General features: G+C 47.5%; 1 protein-coding gene across 1 annotated transcript in view; it reads right to left on the bottom strand.

Annotated features, from left to right (window-relative positions):
- Window positions 1–360: 360 nt before the first annotated feature.
- RCN2 (reticulocalbin 2) overlaps window positions 361–22,789 on the bottom strand; it is a 248,102-nt gene continuing 225,673 nt past the window's right edge. Inside the window, exon 8 of the mRNA XM_078642835.1 lies at window positions 361–504. Coding sequence (XP_078498961.1) covers window positions 415–504 — 90 coding nt within the window. The 3' untranslated portion in view covers window positions 361–414. The remainder of the gene's footprint in view (window positions 505–22,789) is intronic.

Here is a 22,789-nt window from a genome sequence, read left to right on the forward strand (position 1 = left end):
GTATAAAGTGGTCTTTTAGCGTGTATTAGTGAGAAATTAAGATATGGCGCAGGTGAGTTGTAGGAGAGGGTGATATAATATTAAAAGGTAACTAATAAATTAAGTTTTGTGTTTTGGTTCGGGTTTGGAACATTGAAGTAAGGGCTTGTAGTTATAAAGGTAGGTTCATTTGTAGATTTAAACTGAAACATAACATAAAAACTGCTTTTGTATTAAAGTAATTGGTCATTGACTAGAATTTTTTTTAATATAGATTTTTTTTATACAGAAGAACATCTGCATAGTTACAACAAAATGCCTACAAAAACTGAGGAAAAATGAACATAATCTATGCAGAACTGAGACTCAAAAGGGTCAAAATAAAGAAAAAGTGGTGAACGAAAAAAGTTATTGGTAAGAGGACAAAGTAATTTCTTAAAAATATACTTTTGGATGGTACTCTGGCAGACGTAGAAAAGGTTTTTGATGATCTGCAGTTTTGTTTCTTTGGTCCTGAGCAGGAATCTAGGGAAAATGAAGAGTTGTTAAGAGGAGCTGCAGAACAGGACACAGATATTACATTTGATAGTTTTGAAAAGAGAGATTAAAACATTTTAAAGTGTGGTCTCAAAAACCAAAGTGTATTTGTATATGTTGTCAGCGCACTCACCAGAAGATTCAAACACAGACTGATGACTTGAATTTAAAAAGTGAAAAAGTAAATAATGTTAACTGGCAAAAGTTATCTGTGTATTTATTTGTAGAGGAATGTTTTGACTTGTCCATATGGTAAGTTATATGTAAGAAGTGTTACAATAAATTAGAAGATAATATAAAAATGAAGACCACATAGATATTAGATAGCCATTTTGTAAGATAATAAAATACCTGCTAATGTAGAAAAAGTATGAAAGGCCAAAAATAAAAACAAATCAACATTTATGATTCTTTGCAAAAAGGGCTGCTCTCCAGCACTCACTACGACTCCACAATCCATGCAGTATGATGCCATCCAGGAAAACTGTGGAGCCAAATCGTGAAGTTAAAATTAGAACTCTGCCCTGGTATTGTTGCGGCTGCTATTGAGGTTGAGGGTCCTTCTGCCTTGCATTGCCTTCTGGCTGCTTTTGCACTATTTCTATGGTTTGTTTTAAGATGGTAAAGCATGGATCTAGTCCCGCAAGAATATTTTTTATTTGTACCCCCTGACAATGTCTTGTGACATATTGTGCATTGCGCAAATCTGCCCACTATGAACTCCTCTTAAAGAATGTTCAAGATAGATAAATGTATATATATTTTTCATGGTAACAAAATGGCAACTGGGACAGAAGGAATTCGAAAAATGTGCACTGAGAAATGTGCAAAAAATATAAAATGTGAAAAAAAGTTAGCTTGTATGATTGTTTGCAGCATTGCGAATAGCTGTAACACACTGCTCACCAGCACTTATAGCAATACTACCTTCCATGCAATACGTGGCCATTCTTGAAAACTCTGGAGCCATATCTGTTATAGTAGTCTGCATCTCTGATGGGACTTTCTATTCGGGTATTGTTGCAGCTGCCACTGATGTAGATGGTCCTCCAGCTTCCCTCTGGTAAATTGCCAGTTGGGAGACGTTTTCTATGATAGGTTTCAAGATAATATAAGATGGACGTCGTCCCCATTAATATTTTTGGTTTGTCCCCCTAGAGAGGGTCTTGTCACACAATGTGCATTGCACTAGTTTTGCAGCAGTTTTTGATTCCCCATGAGCTTTGGTACCAATGGATAGTTTGGTGTTTGTTTGGAAGTTATGTTGTGTTCGTGAGTTCAGATGCTGAAAGTTATTTTTTGAAACTGCGTTTTTTTTCAGAAATAATTGTCAAAAGAAAGTTAAACCAATATGTAACACAAACCTCATGAAAAAAACTCACAGTAGCTGGATAATGTGATCAGTGATGTCATCCGTGAGGTCATTTCCAATGTCATGAGTGATGTCACTGACTATGTCATGAGTGATGTAATATGTGAGGTCATAAGCAGTGTGTTAGACCTGGCACCTTGGCGTGAGTTTCCCTTCCACTTTTTGCTGATGTGCCTCAGATGTTTTCGCTGGTGTCCGCTGCTCAGGGCACTGCGCCACGGCCAATCCGTGCCGCAGTGCAAGTGCTCCCTATGTAAAGTGTAACTGTGATTGATGTTCCTGATTGGTTCATTGGATTTACTGTCAGTCCCCAGTAAAGTGCACCAGGAGTGCCAGGGCTTGTAAATACCAATGCTGCTAGTGGGCCTGCAGCGTGGTTGCGCCACCCACATAAGCAGCCTTTTAAAATGTGTCTAGGGTCTGCCTTTGCAGAACCTGTGTGCAGTCTGGTACTGTCATGCTGGCTGGGCAAGTGCACACACTTGCCAGCCCCTAAACCTTCCCTTAACTTCATATTAGTCACCCCTATGGTAGGCCCAAGGGCAGGGTGCATTGTAAGTGTAAGGTAGGACATGCTCTGATGTGTGTGGCATGTCCTAATAGTGAATTACAGCCAAATTCGTTTTTCACTATTGCAAGGCTACCTGTTCTCTTAGGCCAAGATGGGCTGCTGGAATTATGACACTATAATCCCAGCAGGCTCAGGGAACATGGTAGAAAATAAGGTTTAGTATGCCTGAACTCAAAATATTAAAATACTTCTTTTAATAAAGTTTATTTTAATATCCTGTGTTTGCAAATGCTACTTTTAGAAAGTTAGCATTCGCTTGCCTAACCATTTCAGCCCGCCTCTGCTTGGATGTGTATCTGACTGTCTGGGTTATGGTAGTGACAGGGCTGGGGGATAACAGGTGGTGAATGCAAGGATTACACCTTAGTGGGAGGTGGGAGTGCCCCTGGACTCTGAATAGGGCTGTGCTCTGCCACCACAATGCTGGCTTCCCCCCCCCCCTGTGAAGCGACTGATGACTCAGCCGGCACCTGGCCCAGGAAGGACGAAGCATTGTCATCAAGGTACTCCTGGCTGCCCCTGTCCACACAATGCTGGCTCCACCCCCTGTGGAGCGTCTGATGTGCCTGCCCCTCACACTGAAAGCAGAAACCAGAAGTACACCCAACAAAGTGCTCAGAGACTGAAAGAAGTTATGCAGAGCCCTGGCCTGCAAGAACAAAGAAAATGCTGTATAAAAGTAGGAGCCCTGCTCCTTGTAAATCAGATCCTGTTGATGCCAAGAAGAAATTCTGCCTGAAGAGAAGGACCTGGAAAAAGCTGCATGGAGAAGTACTGTCTCTAATCCTGAGAGACTGGCCTGTGGTTGGTGCCTTGCTGCTGAAGGAGAGGAAAAGAAAGACTAGAAGAAACTTTGCTTTATTTCCTACTTGTGCATCTGACAATCTCCAAGGGCTTGCTGTGGAACTTGCCCCCTGAACTGCGCCCCAGGAACAGTGGGCGCTACCCCCCCTGGAAAGAGAAGCTGCCGTGAGATCTGCATCTGCCTGGTAAACCCTCCTAAGGAAAAGCTGAGTGCGCTGTGAAGGAATCACTGCGCTCCCTGAGAGGCCCTTGGCACCCCCGTCCCGCCGAGCAACGCATCTGCTACCTGACAGGCCCCAGCTAACATCGCCAGGACCAGCCTCGCTGGCCCCAGCACCGTGCCTGTCGCCTGCCTAACTGCGAACTGCACCGCAAGACCGGACTCTGCCTTTTGCCCGCCTGCTCCTAAGGAGAAGTTGCCCTGAGGCCCCAGCCGCCGCCGTTCGTGTGAAGCAGCGGCGTGGGGGAAGAAGGAGCCCCCCTGTGCTCATCGAGGCTTGTTTGTGCCTCACTCTGCTGCCCGGGGCCCCGCCGCCTCTTTCCAGGACCGGAGGTGCTTTGCCCGACTGACCCGACCCTCACCGCAACGCCGACCTCCCGAACCGAGCCGTCGCTTGCATCAGCCAAGGACGACACTGCGACGTGGGACCTCGAGCCAACCCCTGCATTGCCGCCTTCATACCCTACAAAGATCTCCAAGGTACTGTGTGCGTGCGCGGTGCGAGCCGCCTGCCATTAAAGCTCGCACCGCTCTGTGTCCCTCTGGAGCCCCGCAGCGTGTAAACCCGAGCCGCGGTACGAGCCACCCCCTTCAGCGAGGCTCGCACCGCTCTTAGTCCCCCGAGGCGCCCCTGGCACGCTACGTGGCCTGCGCACCCTCCGGGTAGAGTCGCACACAGCAGTACGACTCGTACTCAGAGTTAGACCCGGCCGTGCAGTACGCATCTCACGCGAGAAGCGTGAGCTTTGGCAGGCCGGGCCCGCATCACCGCTAAGAAGCGTACAGAGGCGCTAGGAAGCGCACAGACCCCCAAAGAACTACTAAAGCAAACTAAATTTGACACTGAGAACTGTGGCAACCTGATTAAGAGTAACTGGAACCAATTTTAAACTGCACAAGACTGTATTTACAAACCTGCTGAAAGTACATATATATAAAGGAGATATATTTTTGCAAGAATACAGTCTGGTGTCATTGTGTGGTGGGTTGGTGGTTATTGTGTGTGATACTGCAAATGTTTAACCCTATGTGCTCTAGAGATTAGCCTTGACTGCTTGCGCCACACTACCTAGAGGGTATTCTTTTTAGAGGGTAATACTTCGCCCTGACTTAGAGGAGAGGGTCCCTGCTTGTCGCAAGTACATACCTGCGCCAACCAGAGACCCCCAATTCTAACACAGTGCATTGCGGGGACCTGAGTTATAGGTAGCTCAGCTAAAATGTGAACTGTCAGCCTACCTATATCGTCCCTGGAACCTTTGGTTTTTCCAGTGAATTTCTAAGGCTTTTTAAAATTATATTTCCTAACTATAACGGGCCTGGATACTTTGTTTTGTTTCAGTATATATATATATATATATATATATATATATATATATATATATATATATATATATATATATATATATATCGCTCAAAATCTCCTCCCCAGCCGGGAAAGAAAAAGCAGCACTCACGGGGTGTTTGTCAGTCTTCCAAAATATTTAATAGTCCTTACAGACGCGTTTCGGGTCCAGCCCTTTCTCAATGTGTCAACACGAGTGTTGTACACGGACTCATTTTTAAAATGCAGCGTGAAAGTTTCCAGAGAAAGAGAGGTAGGACTGCTCATGAAATTTTCATGAGCGCCATATTGGAATGTGCAAATCGAACATAACCACATAAATACAATTCATAGTTAACAATAGAAACTATAAACCATAATAACTCATCAATATTTACAATTTGTACACTTGACGCCGTGGATCGGCTGCCCCAATGTATGATTTTCTACTCATAATGAGTCACTGTAATTAAGCCGTGAATCGGCTTGTTGAAATAAACAGTACATGTTACAATCATGAATATTCAATTATCCGTATTCTGGCATTACAATTCCAAACACATGTCCCATATTAGAGTATTCCTGCAAGGGCAAATACATAAATGGTTAAATTGAACGATACACTTTACCAATAGAAAAATCTTGCCGTGGATCGGCACTAGCGGTTCCCAAAAATAGAAACCGCTAAAGATACCCCTCTGAGTGTCAAAATTAACACAATTCATACCCTGTAAACTACAGTAGTGGCCCTGTTAATATGCCTATTACTTCATTTTCCTAAATGGATGGCCAGTTCTTCTCCGCTATTCAGGCCCGTAGGAAGTTTAGTTTGCAGATCAATGATATATCAGGACTCTAGACGTCTGAGTTTGGTAAGTCTATTTCCGCCCCTTTCATGTTCTGGCACCTGATCGATCCCGAAGTACTGCAAATCATCCCTGTTGCTCCGATGTTTAATAGCAAAGTGTTTAGCCACAGGGGATGTCATATCTTTATTGGCTATAGCGCGCATGTGCTCTAGGATTCTTAATTTTACACTTTTTATGGTACTACCAATGTATCTAAGTTTACAAGGACACATCAGACAATACACAACATGTGTTGTTAGGCAGGTGATGAATGACTTAATAGGTTTTCGATTTGATAAACCTGGTACCTCATAGCCTAGAACCCTTTTACTGTGTGCGCACGCCTTGCACTTGCCGCAGGGGAAAAAACCCTTCATATCTGCCACTGTGTTCGCTCTTGTTTTAGGGGCATCTAAGTGACTGTGCACCAAGAGGTCCCTGAGTGACTTCGTCTTTCTGAAAGTCACCAAGGGAACTCCCGGGATGTCCATGCCAATGATCGGGTCAGTCTTCAGAATGTGCCAGTTTTTTCGTAATGATGCCTTTAAAAAGTTGGCATCGTTAGAAAAAGTTGTTATTAGGCGAAATTTTCCGTCTTCATTTTTGCTTACTATCTTGTTTTTCAACAGTTCGTCCCTGGGTATCCTGCTTACCCTGCTCAAAGTCTGATTCAGGTGGGTCGAGTTGTAACCTCTGGCTCGGAATCTTTCAATACTTTCTTTCGCCGCATTTTGAAAGTCTTCCTCACGGGTGCAGTTGCGTTTCAGGCGCAATAGCTCGCCGTAGGGGATACTTTGTTTGAGGTTTGTGGGATGGCCGCTAGCAGCATGTAAAATGCTGTTGCCGGCCGTGGGCTGACGGTACAGCAAAGTGACTACCTGGTTATTTATTATCGTTATTCGAAGGTCGAGGTAGCTCACTGCCACTGAGCTCACTTCGCCAATGAATTGCAAATTCACATTGTTGTTATTCAGGTGTGAGATGTAATCTTTTGCACTCAGATGTTGGGGCTCATCCAGAGCTTTGAATGTACCAGCAGTCCAAATCGTGCATCCATCTGAGGACTTTATTTTCCTGACACTACAAATCCCAGCATGCCAAGCTTCCTATCCAAGGGCGTGGCATGGTCTATCTAAAGAGGGGGTGTGTCAGGCAATGCACATTCTGACCTGTCGGTGCCTCTGAGGAAGGAGTTTTCACTCTGAAACGCGTCAGGCGAGAACGACGGGAAAGCTGCTAAAAGGGACGACATACTGGTCTTCGCTTGTACTCAATAAATACAGCTTGGTCTGCAGGTGCCATTTGGGTGCGTCTATGTTTGTTGGACAAACTTGGAGCTTGAATATTACGCAGTCGTCCTGCCGCGATAGACGCACCACCCCGGTAAAGTGGGGGCCACGAGACTTTGTATATATGGGGTCTCTTCGTGGAACAGCACCTTGGGATAAGAGTGAACACAGATGTTGGGGCTCATCCAGAGCTTTGAATGTACCAGCAGTCCAAATCGTGCATCCATCTGAGGACTTTATTTTCCTGACACTTCAAATCCCAGCATGCCAAGCTTCCTATCCAAGGGCGTGGCATGGTCTATCTAAAGAGGGGGTGTGTGTCAGGCAATGCACATTCTGACCTGTCGGTGCCTCTGAGGAAGGAGTTTTCACTCTGAAACGCGTCAGGCGAGAACGACGGGAAAGCTGCTAAAAGGGACGACATATTGGTCCATCCGGATCAGTCTGGCTTTATCCCGCATCGCAACACTGCTTTGAATCTGCGACGCCTTCACGGCGTGATGGCGAGGGCGGGGCTTCTGACTGAGCCGGCCATTTTGGCGTCCCTGGATGCCTCTATGGCCTTTGATACTGTGGAGTGGCCCTATCTATGGGCGACTCTTGAGAAATTCGGATTCGGGTGCGAGTTTATTAGCTGGATTCAGTTGTTGTATGCGGAACCTCTGGCACAAGTTGTGGTAAACGGTAGAGTGTCGGCTCCCTTCTCCTTGGGCAGGGGTACCCGTCAGGGTTGCCCCCTGTCCCCGTTGTTGTTTGCGCTCGCTCTTGAACCATTGGCGGCCTGGCTCCGGTGGGAACCGTCCCTTAAAGGGATTCGCTGGGCCCCGGACTTCGAAGACCGCGTCTCGCTTTATGCGGACGACATCCTTTTGTACCTTACTTCCCCTCGCAAGTCTTTAACTGTTTTATTTGACGTTCTTGTGTCCTTTGGCGCTAACTCAGGCCTCGTCATCAATTGGACTAAATCCTGTGTGTATGTTTTGTCTGGTGTCTTGCCTCCGTTGCCGAGCAGACTTCCTCTTCAGGTGGCCAGGGATGGCTTCAAATACTTGGGGGTTTTTGTTACCTTGGACTCGTCCCTTCGTTTTGATCGTAATCTCCTTCCCCCGTTACTTAGGCTACGTTTGGACGTTGCCCGTTGGCGCAGACTTCCCCTGTCTCCCCTGGGTCGGGCGGCCCTGTTTAAGATGATGTCATTGCCACGGTTTCTCTATGCTCTCCAGAATTATTTTGATCCTATCCCTAAGTCCTATTTTCGGGAGATTGAGAGCCTTCAGAGGCAGCTTATTTGGGATGGGCGTCCGCGCATTGCTCTCGCGAAACTTTCCATCCCGTGGTATGATGGGGGCATGGCGCTCCCCGATATTAAGAGATATTACTGGGCTTCCCATCTGTCCGCTATCAATCACGCTATGTTTTCGCCAGGTCGTAATCCGGCGTTTGAAATGGATAAACTTCAGCTTCCGGGAGGTGACTTTAACAGAGTGCTTTATTCTCGCTCCGCTGGACGCCATCTGGTGGGACCTACATTGACTGCTTTGACGGTGTGGCGTGCCGCGACTGTGAGCTTGGGATGGGAGGATCGCTTGACGTTGGCGACGCCGCTTTATGCTTCAGAACGTCTGGGCGGTCTTTGGTCTTCCGAGGGTTTCGACCGTTGGGACATGATTGGGATTTCCAAGGTGGGGGATGTGTACTCTAAGGGTTCTGTGCGTTCGTTTCAGGCCCTCCAGGCTGACTATGGCCTGAGTGGTCGGGAATTCTTTCGTTATTTACAGCTCAGGCACGCCCTGACTTCGGTGTTTGCTCCTGGTGAGATTCCACCTGACTCTTCCCCCCTTGAGGACCGTATCCTTGATGGACATCTTCCTGATAGCACTATTTCCCTGATCTATAAAAAGTTGATTAACAATCGGTCCGACTTATTGGCCCGACTTCGGGAATTGTGGATGGGAGATGGGTTGGAACTTGATGATGAGGATTGGCAATCAGCCCTCTCCTCCCCGAAGGAGGTGGCTATTCCGGCTCGTCTCCGTCTGGTTCAATTGAAGATCCTTCATCGGGTGTACGTGACGGGACCGCGACTGGTGGTGATGGGCTTTTCCTCCGATGGACTGTGTAAGCGTGGGTGTGGATTGCGTGCTACTTTCCTACATATTCTCTGGGAGTGCCCGATGGTGGCTGCTTATTGGGCGGCCGTGCTTGAAGTGATGGCTGTGGTGACAGGTGTGTCCTTGTGTCCGGAACCTCGTCGATGTCTTTTGAGTGTTTGGGAGCCCACGGACTATTCGGTGGCGCAGACTAGATGGGCCACCCTGGGATATATGGTTGCGAAGCGAGACATTGCACAACTCTGGGGGGCCTCCAGGCCCCCTGACCTCTCGAAATGGGAGGATAACATGGATTGGTCCATGTTCCGTGAGAAAACCGTCTATGTGGCCAGGGGCAGACCCAGGGCATGGGTGAAGATGTGGGGTCACTGGAACGACTACCGTGGCGACATTTGTACTCCTCCCCTTGTGGGCACTGTTGGGCTTGCCCTGTCTCCATAGGCAGGCGTTCTTGGAACCTTTCATATAGGGGTTGTGCTGGTGTCTCCGGCCCTCCCCCTTCCCTTTTGTGTACTGACTTCTGGGTCCCTTCCCCCCCCCTCCCTCCGAGCTCCTCGGTGCTTGGTGTTTTGCTACTGTACTTCTGTTGCTGTCCCCCCCCTTACATCCATTGAGCTGACCTTCGGTACTATACTTTCGCCTTTTGTGTGTGTTTGTTCTTCATATAAATAAAATCTGTTTTTGTCCTGTAAATAGAGCTGAGTATTGCATTGTTGATTGACTTTTACCTCTGCGGGCATATATGATATGTGTCCACTCCTCTTTTAGCGGCCGGCCCGTGTGGTTGTAGGCCCATCCTTGTACTTTTTTGCTTACTCAAATAAAGGTTTTTCAAAAAAAAAAAAAAAAAAAAAGGGACGACATACTGGTCTTCGCTTGTACTCAATAAATACAGCTTGGTCTGCAGGTGCCATTTGGGTGCGTCTATGTTTGTTGGACAAACTTGGAGCTTGAATATTACGCGGTCGTCCTGCCGCCATAGACGCACCACCCCGGTAAAGTGGGGGCCACGAGACTTTGTATATATGGGGTCTCTTCGTGGAACAGCACCTTGGGATAAGAGTGAACACAGATGTTGGGGCTCATCCAGAGCTTTGAATGTACCAGCAGTCCAAATCGTGCATCCATCTGAGGACTTTATTTTCCTGACACTACAAATCCCAGCATGCCAAGCTTCCTATCCAAGGGCGTGGCATGGTCTATCTAAAGAGGGGGTGTGTCAGGCAATGCACATTCTGACCTGTCGGTGCCTCTGAGGAAGGAGTTTTCACTCTGAAACGCGTCAGGCGAGAACGACGGGAAAGCTGCTAAAAGGGACGACATACTGGTCTTCGCTTGTACTCAATAAATACAGCTTGGTCTGCAGGTGCCATTTGGGTGCGTCTATGTTTGTTGGACAAACTTGGAGCTTGAATATTACGCGGTCGTCCTGCCGCGATAGACGCACCACCCCGGTAAAGTGGGGGCCACGAGACTTTGTATATATGGGGTCTCTTCGTGGAACAGCACCTTGGGATAAGAGTGAACACAGATGTTGGGGCTCATCCAGAGCTTTGAATGTACCAGCAGTCCAAATCGTGCATCCATCTGAGGACTTTATTTTCCTGACACTACAAATCCCAGCATGCCAAGCTTCCTATCCAAGGGCGTGGCATGGTCCATCTAAAGAGGGGGTGTGTCAGGCAATGCACATTCTGACCTGTCGGTGCCTCTGAGGAAGGAGTTTTCACTCTGAAACGCGTCAGGCGAGAACGACGGGAAAGCTGCTAAAAGGGACGACATACTGGTCTTCGCTTGTACTCAATAAATACAGCTTGGTCTGCAGGTGCCATTTGGGTGCGTCTATGTTTGTTGGACAAACTTGGAGCTTGAATATTACGCGGTCGTCCTGCCGCGATAGACGCACCACCCCGGTAAAGTGGGGGCCACGAGACTTTGTATATATGGGGTCTCTTCGTGGAACAGCACCTTGAGATAAGAGTGAACACAGATGTTGGGGCTCATCCAGAGCTTTGAATGTACCAGCAGTCCAAATCGTGCATCCATCTGAGGACTTTATTTTCCTGACACTACAAATCCCAGTATGCCAAGCTTCCTATCCAAGGGCGTGGCATGGTCTATCTAAAGAGGGGGTATGTCAGGCAATGCACATTCTGACCTGTCGGTGCCTCTGAAGAAGGAGTTTTCACTCTGAAACGCGTCAGGCGAGAACGACGGGAAAGCTGCTAAAAGGGACGACATACTGGTCTTCGCTTGTACTCAATAAATACAGCTTGGTCTGCAGGTGCCATTTGGGTGCGTCTATGTTTGTTGGACAAACTTGGAGCTTGAATATTACGCGGTCGTCCTGCCGCCATAGACGCACCACCCCGGTAAAGTGGGGGCCACGAGACTTTGTATATATGGGGTCTCTTCGTGGAACAGCACCTTGGGATAAGAGTGAACACAGATGTTGGGGCTCATCCAGAGCTTTGAATGTACCAGCAGTCCAAATCGTGCATCCATCTGAGGACTTTATTTTCCTGACACTACAAATCCCAGCATGCCAAGCTTCCTATCCAAGGGCGTGACATGGTCTATCTAAAGAGGGGGTGTGTCAGGCAATGCACATTCTGACCTGTCGGTGCCTCTGAGGAAGGAGTTTTCACTCTGAAACGCGTCAGGCGAGAACGACGGGAAAGCTGCTAAAAGGGACGACATACTGGTCTTCGCTTGTACTCAATAAATACAGCTTGGTCTGCAGGTGCCATTTGGGTGCGTCTATGTTTGTTGGACAAACTTGGAGCTTGAATATTACGCGGTCGTCCTGCCGCGATAGACGCACCACCCCGGTAAAGTGGGGGCCACGAGACTTTGTATATATGGGGTCTCTTCGTGGAACAGCACCTTGGGATAAGAGTGAACACAGATGTTGGGGCTCATCCAGAGCTTTGAATGTACCAGCAGTCCAAATCGTGCATCCATCTGAGGACTTTATTTTCCTGACACTACAAATCCCAGCATGCCAAGCTTCCTATCCAAGGGCGTGGCATGGTCTATCTAAAGAGGGGGTGTGTCAGGCAATGCACATTCTGACCTGTCGGTGCCTCTGAGGAAGGAGTTTTCACTCTGAAACGCGTCAGGCGAGAACGACGGGAAAACTGCTAAAAGGGACGACATACTGGTCTTCGCTTGTACTCTATAAATACAGCTTGGTCTGCAGGTGCCATTTGGGTGCGTCTATGTTTGTTGGACAAACTTGGAGCTTGAATATTACGCGGTCGTCCTGCCGCGATAGACGCACCACCCCGGTAAAGTGGGGGCCACGAGACTTTGTATATATGGGGTCTCTTCGTGGAACAGCACCTTGGGATAAGAGTGAACACAGATGTTGGGGCTCATCCAGAGCTTTGAATGTACCAGAAGTCCAAATCGTGCATCCATCTGAGGACTTTATTTTCCTGACACTACAAATCCCAGCATGCCAAGCTTCCTATCCAAGGGCGTGGCATGGTCTATCTAAAGAGGGGGTGTGTCAGGCAATGCACATTCTGACCTGTCGGTGCCTCTGAGGAAGGAGTTTTCACTCTGAAACGCGTCAGGCGAGAACGACGGGAAAGCTGCTAAAAGGGACGACATACTGGTCTTCGCTTGTACTCAATAAATACAGCTTGGTCTGCAGGTGCCATTTGGGTGCGTCTATGTTTGTTGGACAAACTTGGAGCTTGAATATTACGCGGTCGTCCTGCCGCGATAGACGCACCACCCCGGTAAAGTGGGGGCCACGAGACTTTGTATATATGGGGTCTCTTCGTGGAACAGCACCTTGGGATAAGAGTGAACACAGATGTTGGGGCTCATCCAGAGCTTTGAATGTACCAGCAGTCCAAATCGTGCATCCATCTGAGGACTTTATTTTCCTGACACTACAAATCCCAGCATGCCAAGCTTCCTATCCAAGGGCGTGGCATGGTCTATCTAAAGAGGGGGTGTGTCAGGCAATGCACATTCTGACCTGTCGGTGCCTCTGAGGAAGGAGTTTTCACTCTGAAACGCGTCAGGCGAGAACGACGGGAAAGCTGCTAAAAGGGACGACATACTGGTCTTCGCTTGTACTCAATAAATACAGCTTGGTCTGCAGGTGCCATTTGGGTGCGTCTATGTTTGTTGGACAAACTTGGAGCTTGAATATATATATATATATATATATACACATACATACAACACGTCCTTCCCCTTCTTGAAAGGATGTCAGCCCACACAGGTAAGTTAAAGTTCCTCCTTTTATTGCAGTGCAAAGAAACAATCTGCATGATGCACTTCATGCCTAATAGCCTTCCTCAGATGCCTTTGGTCGAATGGTGATTCACTGTTCACTTTTTGAAGCGCCTCACTTCGATTGGTAGAGACACTCCCACATGATTTCAGGGGCGGGTATTCAAACCAATGTCCGAACTTCCACAGCTGCAGCACCACCTGCATAATTACTCGCCCAAGTGGACGGTGTCTGCAGCTACACCACTGAATCCTGGATCTTGTACTGAAGGTAACGGGACTTTCATTCCTTCTTCCAGCCGCAAGTCACCACACGAGCCAAGGCATCCACCGCTTCAGTAAGCATGAACGTAGCCACACAGTCATGGCCCAGCAAATCCTGGCTTAACAACTCACTGTGGAGTGTGGCGGTTCGACATTTATATATATATATATATCCGTTATAGTTAGGAAATATAATTTTTAAAAACCTTAGAAATTCACTGAAAACCCCAAAGGTTACAGGGACGGAATATATATTTATATATATATGTATATTCACTACAAAAACATAGGTTTCAGGGACGTTATAGTTAGTTGAACATTCGATTCATATAAAACCAGAGAAATTCGCCTGTTATAGTTAGTTGACGTCACATATTACATCACTCATGAAATGGTCAGTGACATCACTGATGACATCTCAAATGACATCACTCATGACATCACTCATGACATCATCCACGTGATAATCTGATGCACATAATGATGCTCTAATATAAACTTTGATACACCCATTCTAAAACGCAGACTACTATTTTTGAAACCGCATAGACAAGAATGCCATATACTACATACTACTCACTATTTCCTAGGTCTACACACATATCCAGTCACTTATACTTGTAGTTACTCATCAATACAGGACTATAATATGCACTCATACATCTATACATGCAGTCACACTCTGCCACTCATCTATAGAGTTACTCACACACCTAGTCAGTAAAGCAAAGAATCAATCACATACCCATTTACACATGTATACAGTTATACACACCAACTTCGTTATTTGTAGACATACCACATCACTTATTTATACAGAAACTAACACATATTTACTGTCTTGTACAATCACTGATAGAAGCAAACACTTATTTATACACGCACTCTTCAAATAAGTCTTACGTATATTCATTTATATACTTCAACACTCACATATAGTGCCTTAAAACATATGTAGTTAGTCACAAATATACCACGGAGACATTCATTCAGTCACCACCACACCAATACACACACTAACTCACCCATACAGTCCTTCCCAGATGTACTTCTTAATCCATACAACCATTGAATAACCCACTCAGACATCTATGCACAGACTCATACAGCCCCTCACGCAGCCACCCACACAGACACTCAGGGAGCCATACAGATACTCACACAGCAAATCAATACCCTATATAGGCACTCGTGTAGCTATTCAGCAACCAATGCAGTTGCTTACACACTAACGGAGAGACTAATACAGACTGTCACACAGTTTAGTCACTAACCCATGCATTCAGTAAGACACATTTAATCACTCACTTATACAATCAGTCACGCACATACATAATATTTCCTTTAGGCACTTGTAAATTCATTCATTCTTTAATACACCTTGATATATAATATATATATATATAAAAACATATTTAACCTTTACATAAACACACATTCACTGGATGATGTCATAAGTGATGTCAAGAGTGATGTCATTTGAGCCGGCACGGTCAACATCCTTGAATCTTAGGCGGTTCTTTCGAATAGCGGCTGAGGCAACAAAGAAATGGCCTAGAGCGGGATGCCTAATGCTCGACCTGGAAAAGGCTTTCGACTGCCTGGAATGGGGATATTTAGCCAAGGTGTTGATGCGCTTTGAGTTCGACGTGGGCTTCCTACAAATGGTTGACCTCCTCTGCAACAACCCTGTAGTGAGCATGCAGCTGGGCCCCTACATCTCTGAAGCGGTGGCAGTGGGCAGGGGCACTAGGCAAGGTTGTCCCCTGTCGCCCCTACTGTTTGCACTGGCGATAGAGCCTCTGGCGGCGGCACTGCGGCAGACCCTAGATGCGGGAATCTCCCTGGGAGACGCAACACATCAGGTTTCTCTCTACGCCGATGACCTGCTGGTATTTGTACGAGATGTGAACTGCATACCGGAACAGCTGACCCAGCTGCAGAGTAAGTTCGCAGAAATCTCGGGACTTCAGGTAAACGTGTCCAAGTCCTGTATATACGCATTCGATAGCGGACTGGGCGACCTGGGGTACTGCCTCGGGGGCACAAGAGTCCAATGGAAGGCTGATACTTTTAAGTATCTGGGGATCCAGATCTATCGCCAACCAGCTGACCTGTTCGACGGAAATCTGGGGCGGGGGGTGGCAGCGCTCAGATCTCAGATAAGCTTTTGGTCCACGCTTCCGTTGACAATCATGGGCAGAGTAGCCCTTGCCAAAATGGTCATGCTTCCCAGGCTCCTCTACTATTTTGTCAATTTACCATTATTCATCCCGACCCCCTTCTTCTCATAACTCAATGCGGTCCTGCTGGACTTCATCTGGGGCACGTCCCGGCATCGACTAGCGCTGGCGAAACTGTTTCTGCCAACGGACAAGGGAGGCCTAGCCGCCCCTTGTTTTGAGCACTACTACCTGGCTGCACAGCTACAATGGATTGCCCGCTGGTTGGCAGATAAGGGTCGGGAAGACACTGCTACTATCGAGCCGCCGTACTCTTTGTGCCGTGTCACCAAGCTCTTTCACCCGCTGACGGCGCCTGAGAAGCCCGCTACGCTGTTGCTGGCGGTGGCATAGTGGCATTCAAGTGCCTCCGTAGAGCCCTGTTCCTCACTCGAAAGATGCTTCCGTACGCACCTGCTATACCCTTGGAGGGCTCTCCAGGGGGTGGGGGGCTATCACGCACCCCATGTTGGAGCAGTGGAGAGAGGCTGACATCCAGACACTGGGCGATCTTTTCAGGGATGGAGCACTAGTGGCATATGAGACGCTGGTATCCGAGGACGGGATACCTCCTGGGGGGTTCCTGCTACATCGCACACTCGTAGCGAAGATGGCGGCTAGATGGGGAGACATGGCGACAGAGCCTGAACAACACTTAACCATACAATACCTGCATGGGGAGGGGTAAGCACCTGGTCCGTTGGTTTGCCGCATCGCTAAGGGCTCACACAGAGATCAGTTTGGCTCCGCTCAGAGGCAAGTGGGAACGAGATTTGGAATGGGCGCTGACTGATAAGTAATGGGAGAGAGTTCTCAAAAGTCCAGTGCGCATTCCCCGAAACATGCGCTTCCGCCAGATACAACTCTTCATTGTTCATAGGGCCTACCTTACACCTGCGCTAATTAACAGATACTTCCACCGCTCCGCCGCGTTCTGCCCCAGATGCGATGAATTAGACGCAGGACTTCTCCACCTCTTATGGAACTGCCCTAGACTGGGTGATTACTGGAATGCGATATGTGGAATGCTCGGGGTGTGCACGGGTCGCACCATTCCCTTTAGCTGGCCTGAGTACATCTTACACCATTTCAAGAGGTCACCCAAAGATAAAGCATCATCCTGCTTCTTAGATCTGGGGTTGGTGGTGGCGAAGCGTCTCCTTACGAGACGGTGGAAGGCGCGCAAACCACCTGCTGCGCAGGCGTGGGTCTCTTCCCTTCAGGCGTGGGCTCGGGCGGAATGGATCGCCATACGGAGGGAGGAAACGACGGGGCTTCGAAAAGCACCTATGGCGGAACAATAGGAACGCATGCTCAATGCCCTACAATTGCCAAGGGGGGCTAGCGACTCGGATGCTGAAGCGACCTAGGTAAATGGCCTGAGGGGTTGGAGCGTACCGGGGGATACTTTACTGTCCGGATAACCTGTCACACAGTCTTCCAGCCTTCGGGCACGCAAGTCTGCGATACATACTAGCTCACGGATGACGCTGCACACGCGGGAGGGCGCTGGCGGGGCGGGGGGAGGAGGATCAGCACGCACAAATGCATGTGTTTTGCCGCTACTGTTCAAGTTCTTTTTGTATAACTGTTAGATAAATGTCATTTCTGGGCGCAAGTCCATAGTAAAAGGATCCACCCCACAAGCATGCTACTGTGCAAGACTGAACCAACAGATAGTCATGAATCAATATTGAGGGTGCCGGACTAGGCCCTACCCGTAACAGTCAGTTCTGAGCACATGCCCTTCGCTTTTAAGACATTGTCAGCGCGGCTTCACGATTTCACTCTGTATTGATCTGTGATGCTTGAATGTTGAGCTGGCGTGGCCGGAATGTCATGATAAATTGATCGTTCTTTGTATTGTACCTTGAAAACTATAAAATGCTAATAAACAGATTTGACAAAAACAAAAAAAACAAAAAAAAAATGAGTGATGTCATTTGAGATGTCATCAGTGATGTCACTGACCATGTCATGAGTGATGCTGATCCTCCTCCCCCCGATGTGATGTGACGTCATAAGCAGTGCATTGTGGGCGTGTGAGTTATAGTTAGCTCAACTAACTATAACAGGCAAATTTCTCTGGTTTTATATAAGTCCAATGTTCAACTAACTATAACGTCCCTGAAACCTATGTTTTTTTTGTGAATTTCTAAGGTTTTTTAAATGCTAATTCCTAACTATAAAGTCTGTAAAACCTATGTTTTTGTTCAGTGAATATATATATATATATATATATATATATATATATATATATATATATATATATATATTCACTGAAAAAAAACATAGGTTCCAGGCACGTTATAGTTAGGAATTAGAATTTAAAAAACCTTAGAAATTCACAGAAAAAATAATAGGTTTCAGGGGCATTATACTTAGCTGGACATTTCACTCATACATACCCATTGAAATTCCCCCGTTATAGTTAGTTCCGCGAACTATAACTCGCGCGCCCGCAATGCACCGCTGATGACGTCACATATTGCACCACTCATGACATGGTCATGGTCAGTGACATCACTCATGACATCACTGATGACATCTCAAATGACATCACTGATGACATCATCCAGTGAATGTGTGTCTTTCTAAAAATTAAATATTTTTTATATATTTATATCTCTAAGTCGATGGAAGAATAAATAGGTAAATAAGTGTCTAAATGGATGATTTTCTTTTGTAAAATTGATTGCATAACTGAATGCTTAAGTGTATCTTAGTGAATACATGGGTTAGTGAGTAAGGTTTAAATATGTAAATATCTGAATCAGTCTCTCACTTTGTGTATAAGTGGCTGCATGGGTTGGTGAGTAGCTACATAAGTGTCTCTATGGGTTATTAGTTGCTTTTTGAGTATCAGTATGAGTGTCTGAGTGTCTGTATGGTTCGGTGGGGGGTATTACTTAGCACATAGATACATGAATGAGTGACTCACTGTTTGTATGTGTTTTGAAGACAGCATGTGTGCAGGACTTTATGGGTGGATGAGCGTGTGTATGGGTATTCTAGTGAGTAAATGACTGTCTCAATACTGTCTTTATGAGTAACTACATATGTTTAAAACTAGTATATGTGAGTATTGGCGTATATAAGTGAGTATATGTGAGAGTGAGAGATTGGAAGAGTTCCTGAATAAATAAGTATGTTTTTCTATAAGTGATTGTTTAAGAGAGTAAGTATGTGTACATTTCTGTAGAAGTAAGTGTAGTGATGTGTGTATAACTGTATATGCAAGTAAATGGATGTTTTATTCTTTATTAGCATGAGTGACTATGTGTGTGAGTAACTCTATGAATGAGTGGCGGTGTATAACAGGATGTATAGGTGTATGAGTACATATGATGAGGGAGTACATGTATGAGTGACTATACAGGACTGTTGGTGAATGAGTGGATGTGTATGTAGATTTTGGAATTGCTGTTGTAACATTAGTATGCCAATTGTTTTGAAAATTTTAGTTTCTATTTTTGAATGGGTGTATCAAAGGTTATATTAGGGTGAGAAGAAGTCTGCCACTCTATCTCAAGGATGATGTCATGAGTGATGTCACAGACCATGTCATGAGTGATGTATTATGTGACGTCATCAGCAGTGCATTGCGGGCGCGCGAGTTATAGTTAGCTGAACTAACTAAAACGGGGGAATTTCAATGGTTTTGTATGAGTGAAGTGTCTAGCTAACTATAACGCCCCTGAAACCTATGTTTTTTTCAGTGAATTTCTATGGTCTTTTTAAATGCTAATTCCTAACTTTAACCCCTCCCACGGCGCTCCAGTGCTCATGACGAGCTCAGTTCGTCATGGCCCATGGAACGCTCAGGTGCGGGGAGAATTCCCCTGCTGTCTGAGCATTCCACGGGAGCCAATGCACCTGTGACGAGCTCAGCTCGTCATGAGCACAGGAGCGCCGTGCTCCCCCCCCCTCCCCCCAGCACAGCGGGGGAATAACCCCCGCAGCGAAGGCGATAACGTAACTGAAACCTATGGGTTTTTAAGTGAATTTCAAAGCTTTTTTAAATGCTAGTTTCTAACTATGCCTACATAGGTAGGTCATGTGAAGAAAGAAGAAAAAACACACAGAAAGAAGAAAAAAATGCAGAAAGAAGCAATCGAAATCCTCAAAGACGAAGAAAAGTGCAGGAAGAAGGAAGACGTGCAGAAAGAGCAAACAGAGGAGCAGAAAGAGGCCTTGTTGCAAAATCATATTTTACCCTCAAATTTTTCAGATGGGTACTGGTGGAAACTGACTCTGACTAACCAGTCTTAGATCCAGTGCTATGCTAAAACACACTTAGAATACAGTTAAAACCCCTACATACACCAGGGAACACTATGCGTTGGGGTACCCCTGTTATTAGCATGTCCTACTCTGTAAGCCCCTCGTATATAATAGGGCAGGGGGATTAAAACTACCTCTTAAATGCGTCACAGGGCGCGTTTGCACACTGGTGAAGGGAAGGAGGGGGCTGAGCTGACGTGTGCAAACACACCCTGTGGCCGTTTTAATTTAGGGGATAAAGTCCCCTTGAATCCTGAGTGTCCCTTTGGTACAACTAGCCCATCAGGTATCTATAGTTAGCACCACAGAGCTGCGTTGCAGAGAAAATGGACACAGCCTGGAGCACCTCTCTCCAATGCAGCGCAGTGGCGCTTACTGGAAGCACCTGGTGGACTATTTGGCCCCAATGGGCCCTCAGGATTGAAGGGGAATTATTTCCCCAACTTAAAACGGGCCATAGCGCGATTTTGCACACGTCACCTCAAGCCCCGCCGACTCCCTTCCCCACTGTGTAAACACGCCCTGTGGCCATTTTAAGTGTGGAGATTAACTCCCCTTGAATCCTGAGGGTCCCTAGGTGCAAATTAGCCCACTAGGTGCATCCAGTAAGCAACATTGCAGAGATGTGTAAAAAGGGGCACGGCCTGCACCACCTCTCTGCAAAGCAGCGTAGTGACGCTTCCTGGAAGCCCCTGGTGGGCTAGTTGGCCCCCAGGGTCCCTCCTCAGGATTGAAGGGGAATTATTTCCTCAACTTAAAACACGCCACAGGGCGTGTTTGCACACGTCACCTCAGGCCCCATCCCCTCCCTTCCCCACTGTGTAAACGTGCCCTGTGGCCATTCTAAGTTGAGAGATTAAGTCCCCTTGAATCCTAAGGGTCCCTAGGGTCAAACTAGCCCACTAGGTACCTCCAGTAAGCGCCACAGAGCTGCGTTCCAGAGAGGTGTAAAAAGGGGTGTGGCCTCTGAACACCAGCCGGCAACGCAGCTCCCTGGTGCATACTGCAGATACCTGTTGGGCTGGTTGGCCTCAGGGACCCTCAGTATTAATTCTCCAACTTAAAACGCGCCACGGGACGCGTTTGCACAGTGGTGAAGGAAGGGGGCGTGGCCTGAGGTGACATGTCTGCAAACATGCCCTGTGGCGTGTTTTAAGTTGGAGAATGAATTCCTTCTAAATCCTGTGGGTCCCTGGGGGCCAACTAGTGCACCAAGTACCTCCAGTATGCGCCAGGGGGCTGTGTTGCAAAGAGGTGTTTAGAGGCCACGCCCCTTTTTACACCTCTGCAACGCAGCTCCATGGCGCTTACTGGAGGTACCTGGTGGGCTAGTTGGCCCCTAGGGACCATCAGGATTGACGAGGAATTAATTCCCCAACATAAACTGTGCCACAGGGTGTGTTTGCACACATGTGCACTCAGACCCCGCCCCCTCCCTTCTTTATTGTGCAAACGCGCCCCGTGGCGCGTTTTAAGTTGGGGGATTAACTCCCCTTGAATCCCAAGGGTCCCTGGGGTGCAACTAGCCCACCAGCTACCTCCACTAAGCACCACAGAGCAGCGTTGCAGAGGTGTAAAAAGGGGCGTGGCCTCAGACCACCTCTCTGCAACGCAGCCCCCTGGCATATACTGGAGGTTCCTGATGGGCTAGTTAGCCCCCAGGGACCCCCAGCATTCAAGGGGAAATTGTTCCCCATCTGCAAACGCGCCCCCTGGTTTCAGAGTGCTGAAAGGAGGGGGCGTGGCCTCCAGCTAACGGGCACGAGGAGTCGAGGACATCGTCACTCATTAGAAGGCCGAGGGAAGGTACTCACCTGCACCCCTGCAGCTTTGCTTTCCTGTTCAGTTAAACCAGCCGGCGCTTGGAGGTAGTTCACTTTTCATATTGAGTGATATTCGCGCATTGCCCTCTCGATCCTCCATTCCGTAATAACGTCCTCACTTCTCTTGTCACTCATACGCGACGTCGGCTTTCTCGCCATCCCTGTTTTTTCTTCCATGGTCAGCGCACCCACAAACTCAGTCCCTCATTTTGTTCTCGCTCCCTCGCCCCAGCTACTCACTCACTTCCTTGCTCGGCCCATGCTCACTCGCGGACACGATCGCTAACCTCATTTACTCAATCCCTGATTTGCTCACTCACGCCATACACTCACTCCTTCACTCGCTTACCCAGTCCCTTCCCTACCTGACTCCCCAGGCCATCACTCACTCTCAGTCGGTAGTCGGTTAGTCACACCACTCACGGACCTGAAACCAATCATCGGATGATTTTACAGAGAGCGCCTCAGCAATTCGGTTTGGGTATCTGTGAGCTACATTTGACGGGAAGGAGGCACCGTCCCACCTCCCCCCCCACCAGGCCCTGACATAGTCTGAGATAATTAGTGCCCGCTGCAGTTTGACCCAAATTTCTGGTCCGGCAATGAGCTTAGGCCCCTGGCACCATCTCACCCAAATTGGTGCCCTGGCATCGCCCTACACCACTTGGTGTGCAATGCACTGGCACTGCCCACCTCACTCGGTGCCAAGCCACCGGCTCAGCCCACCCGGTGCCCCAGTACTTTCTCACCATAGCCAGTGCCCTGGCACAGTCTCACCCAACTGTGTCCGGCCCCGTCCAACCCAGCTCTATGCCAACCCAGTGCCCCGCGAATCAGCGCCCATGTACCGTTGAACTTTATGCAGTGCCACACTGCCCCATTCCACG

Source organism: Lissotriton helveticus, chromosome 5_1, assembly GCF_964261635.1.
Source record: "Lissotriton helveticus chromosome 5_1, aLisHel1.1, whole genome shotgun sequence".
Classification (NCBI taxonomy): domain Eukaryota; kingdom Metazoa; phylum Chordata; class Amphibia; order Caudata; family Salamandridae; genus Lissotriton; species Lissotriton helveticus.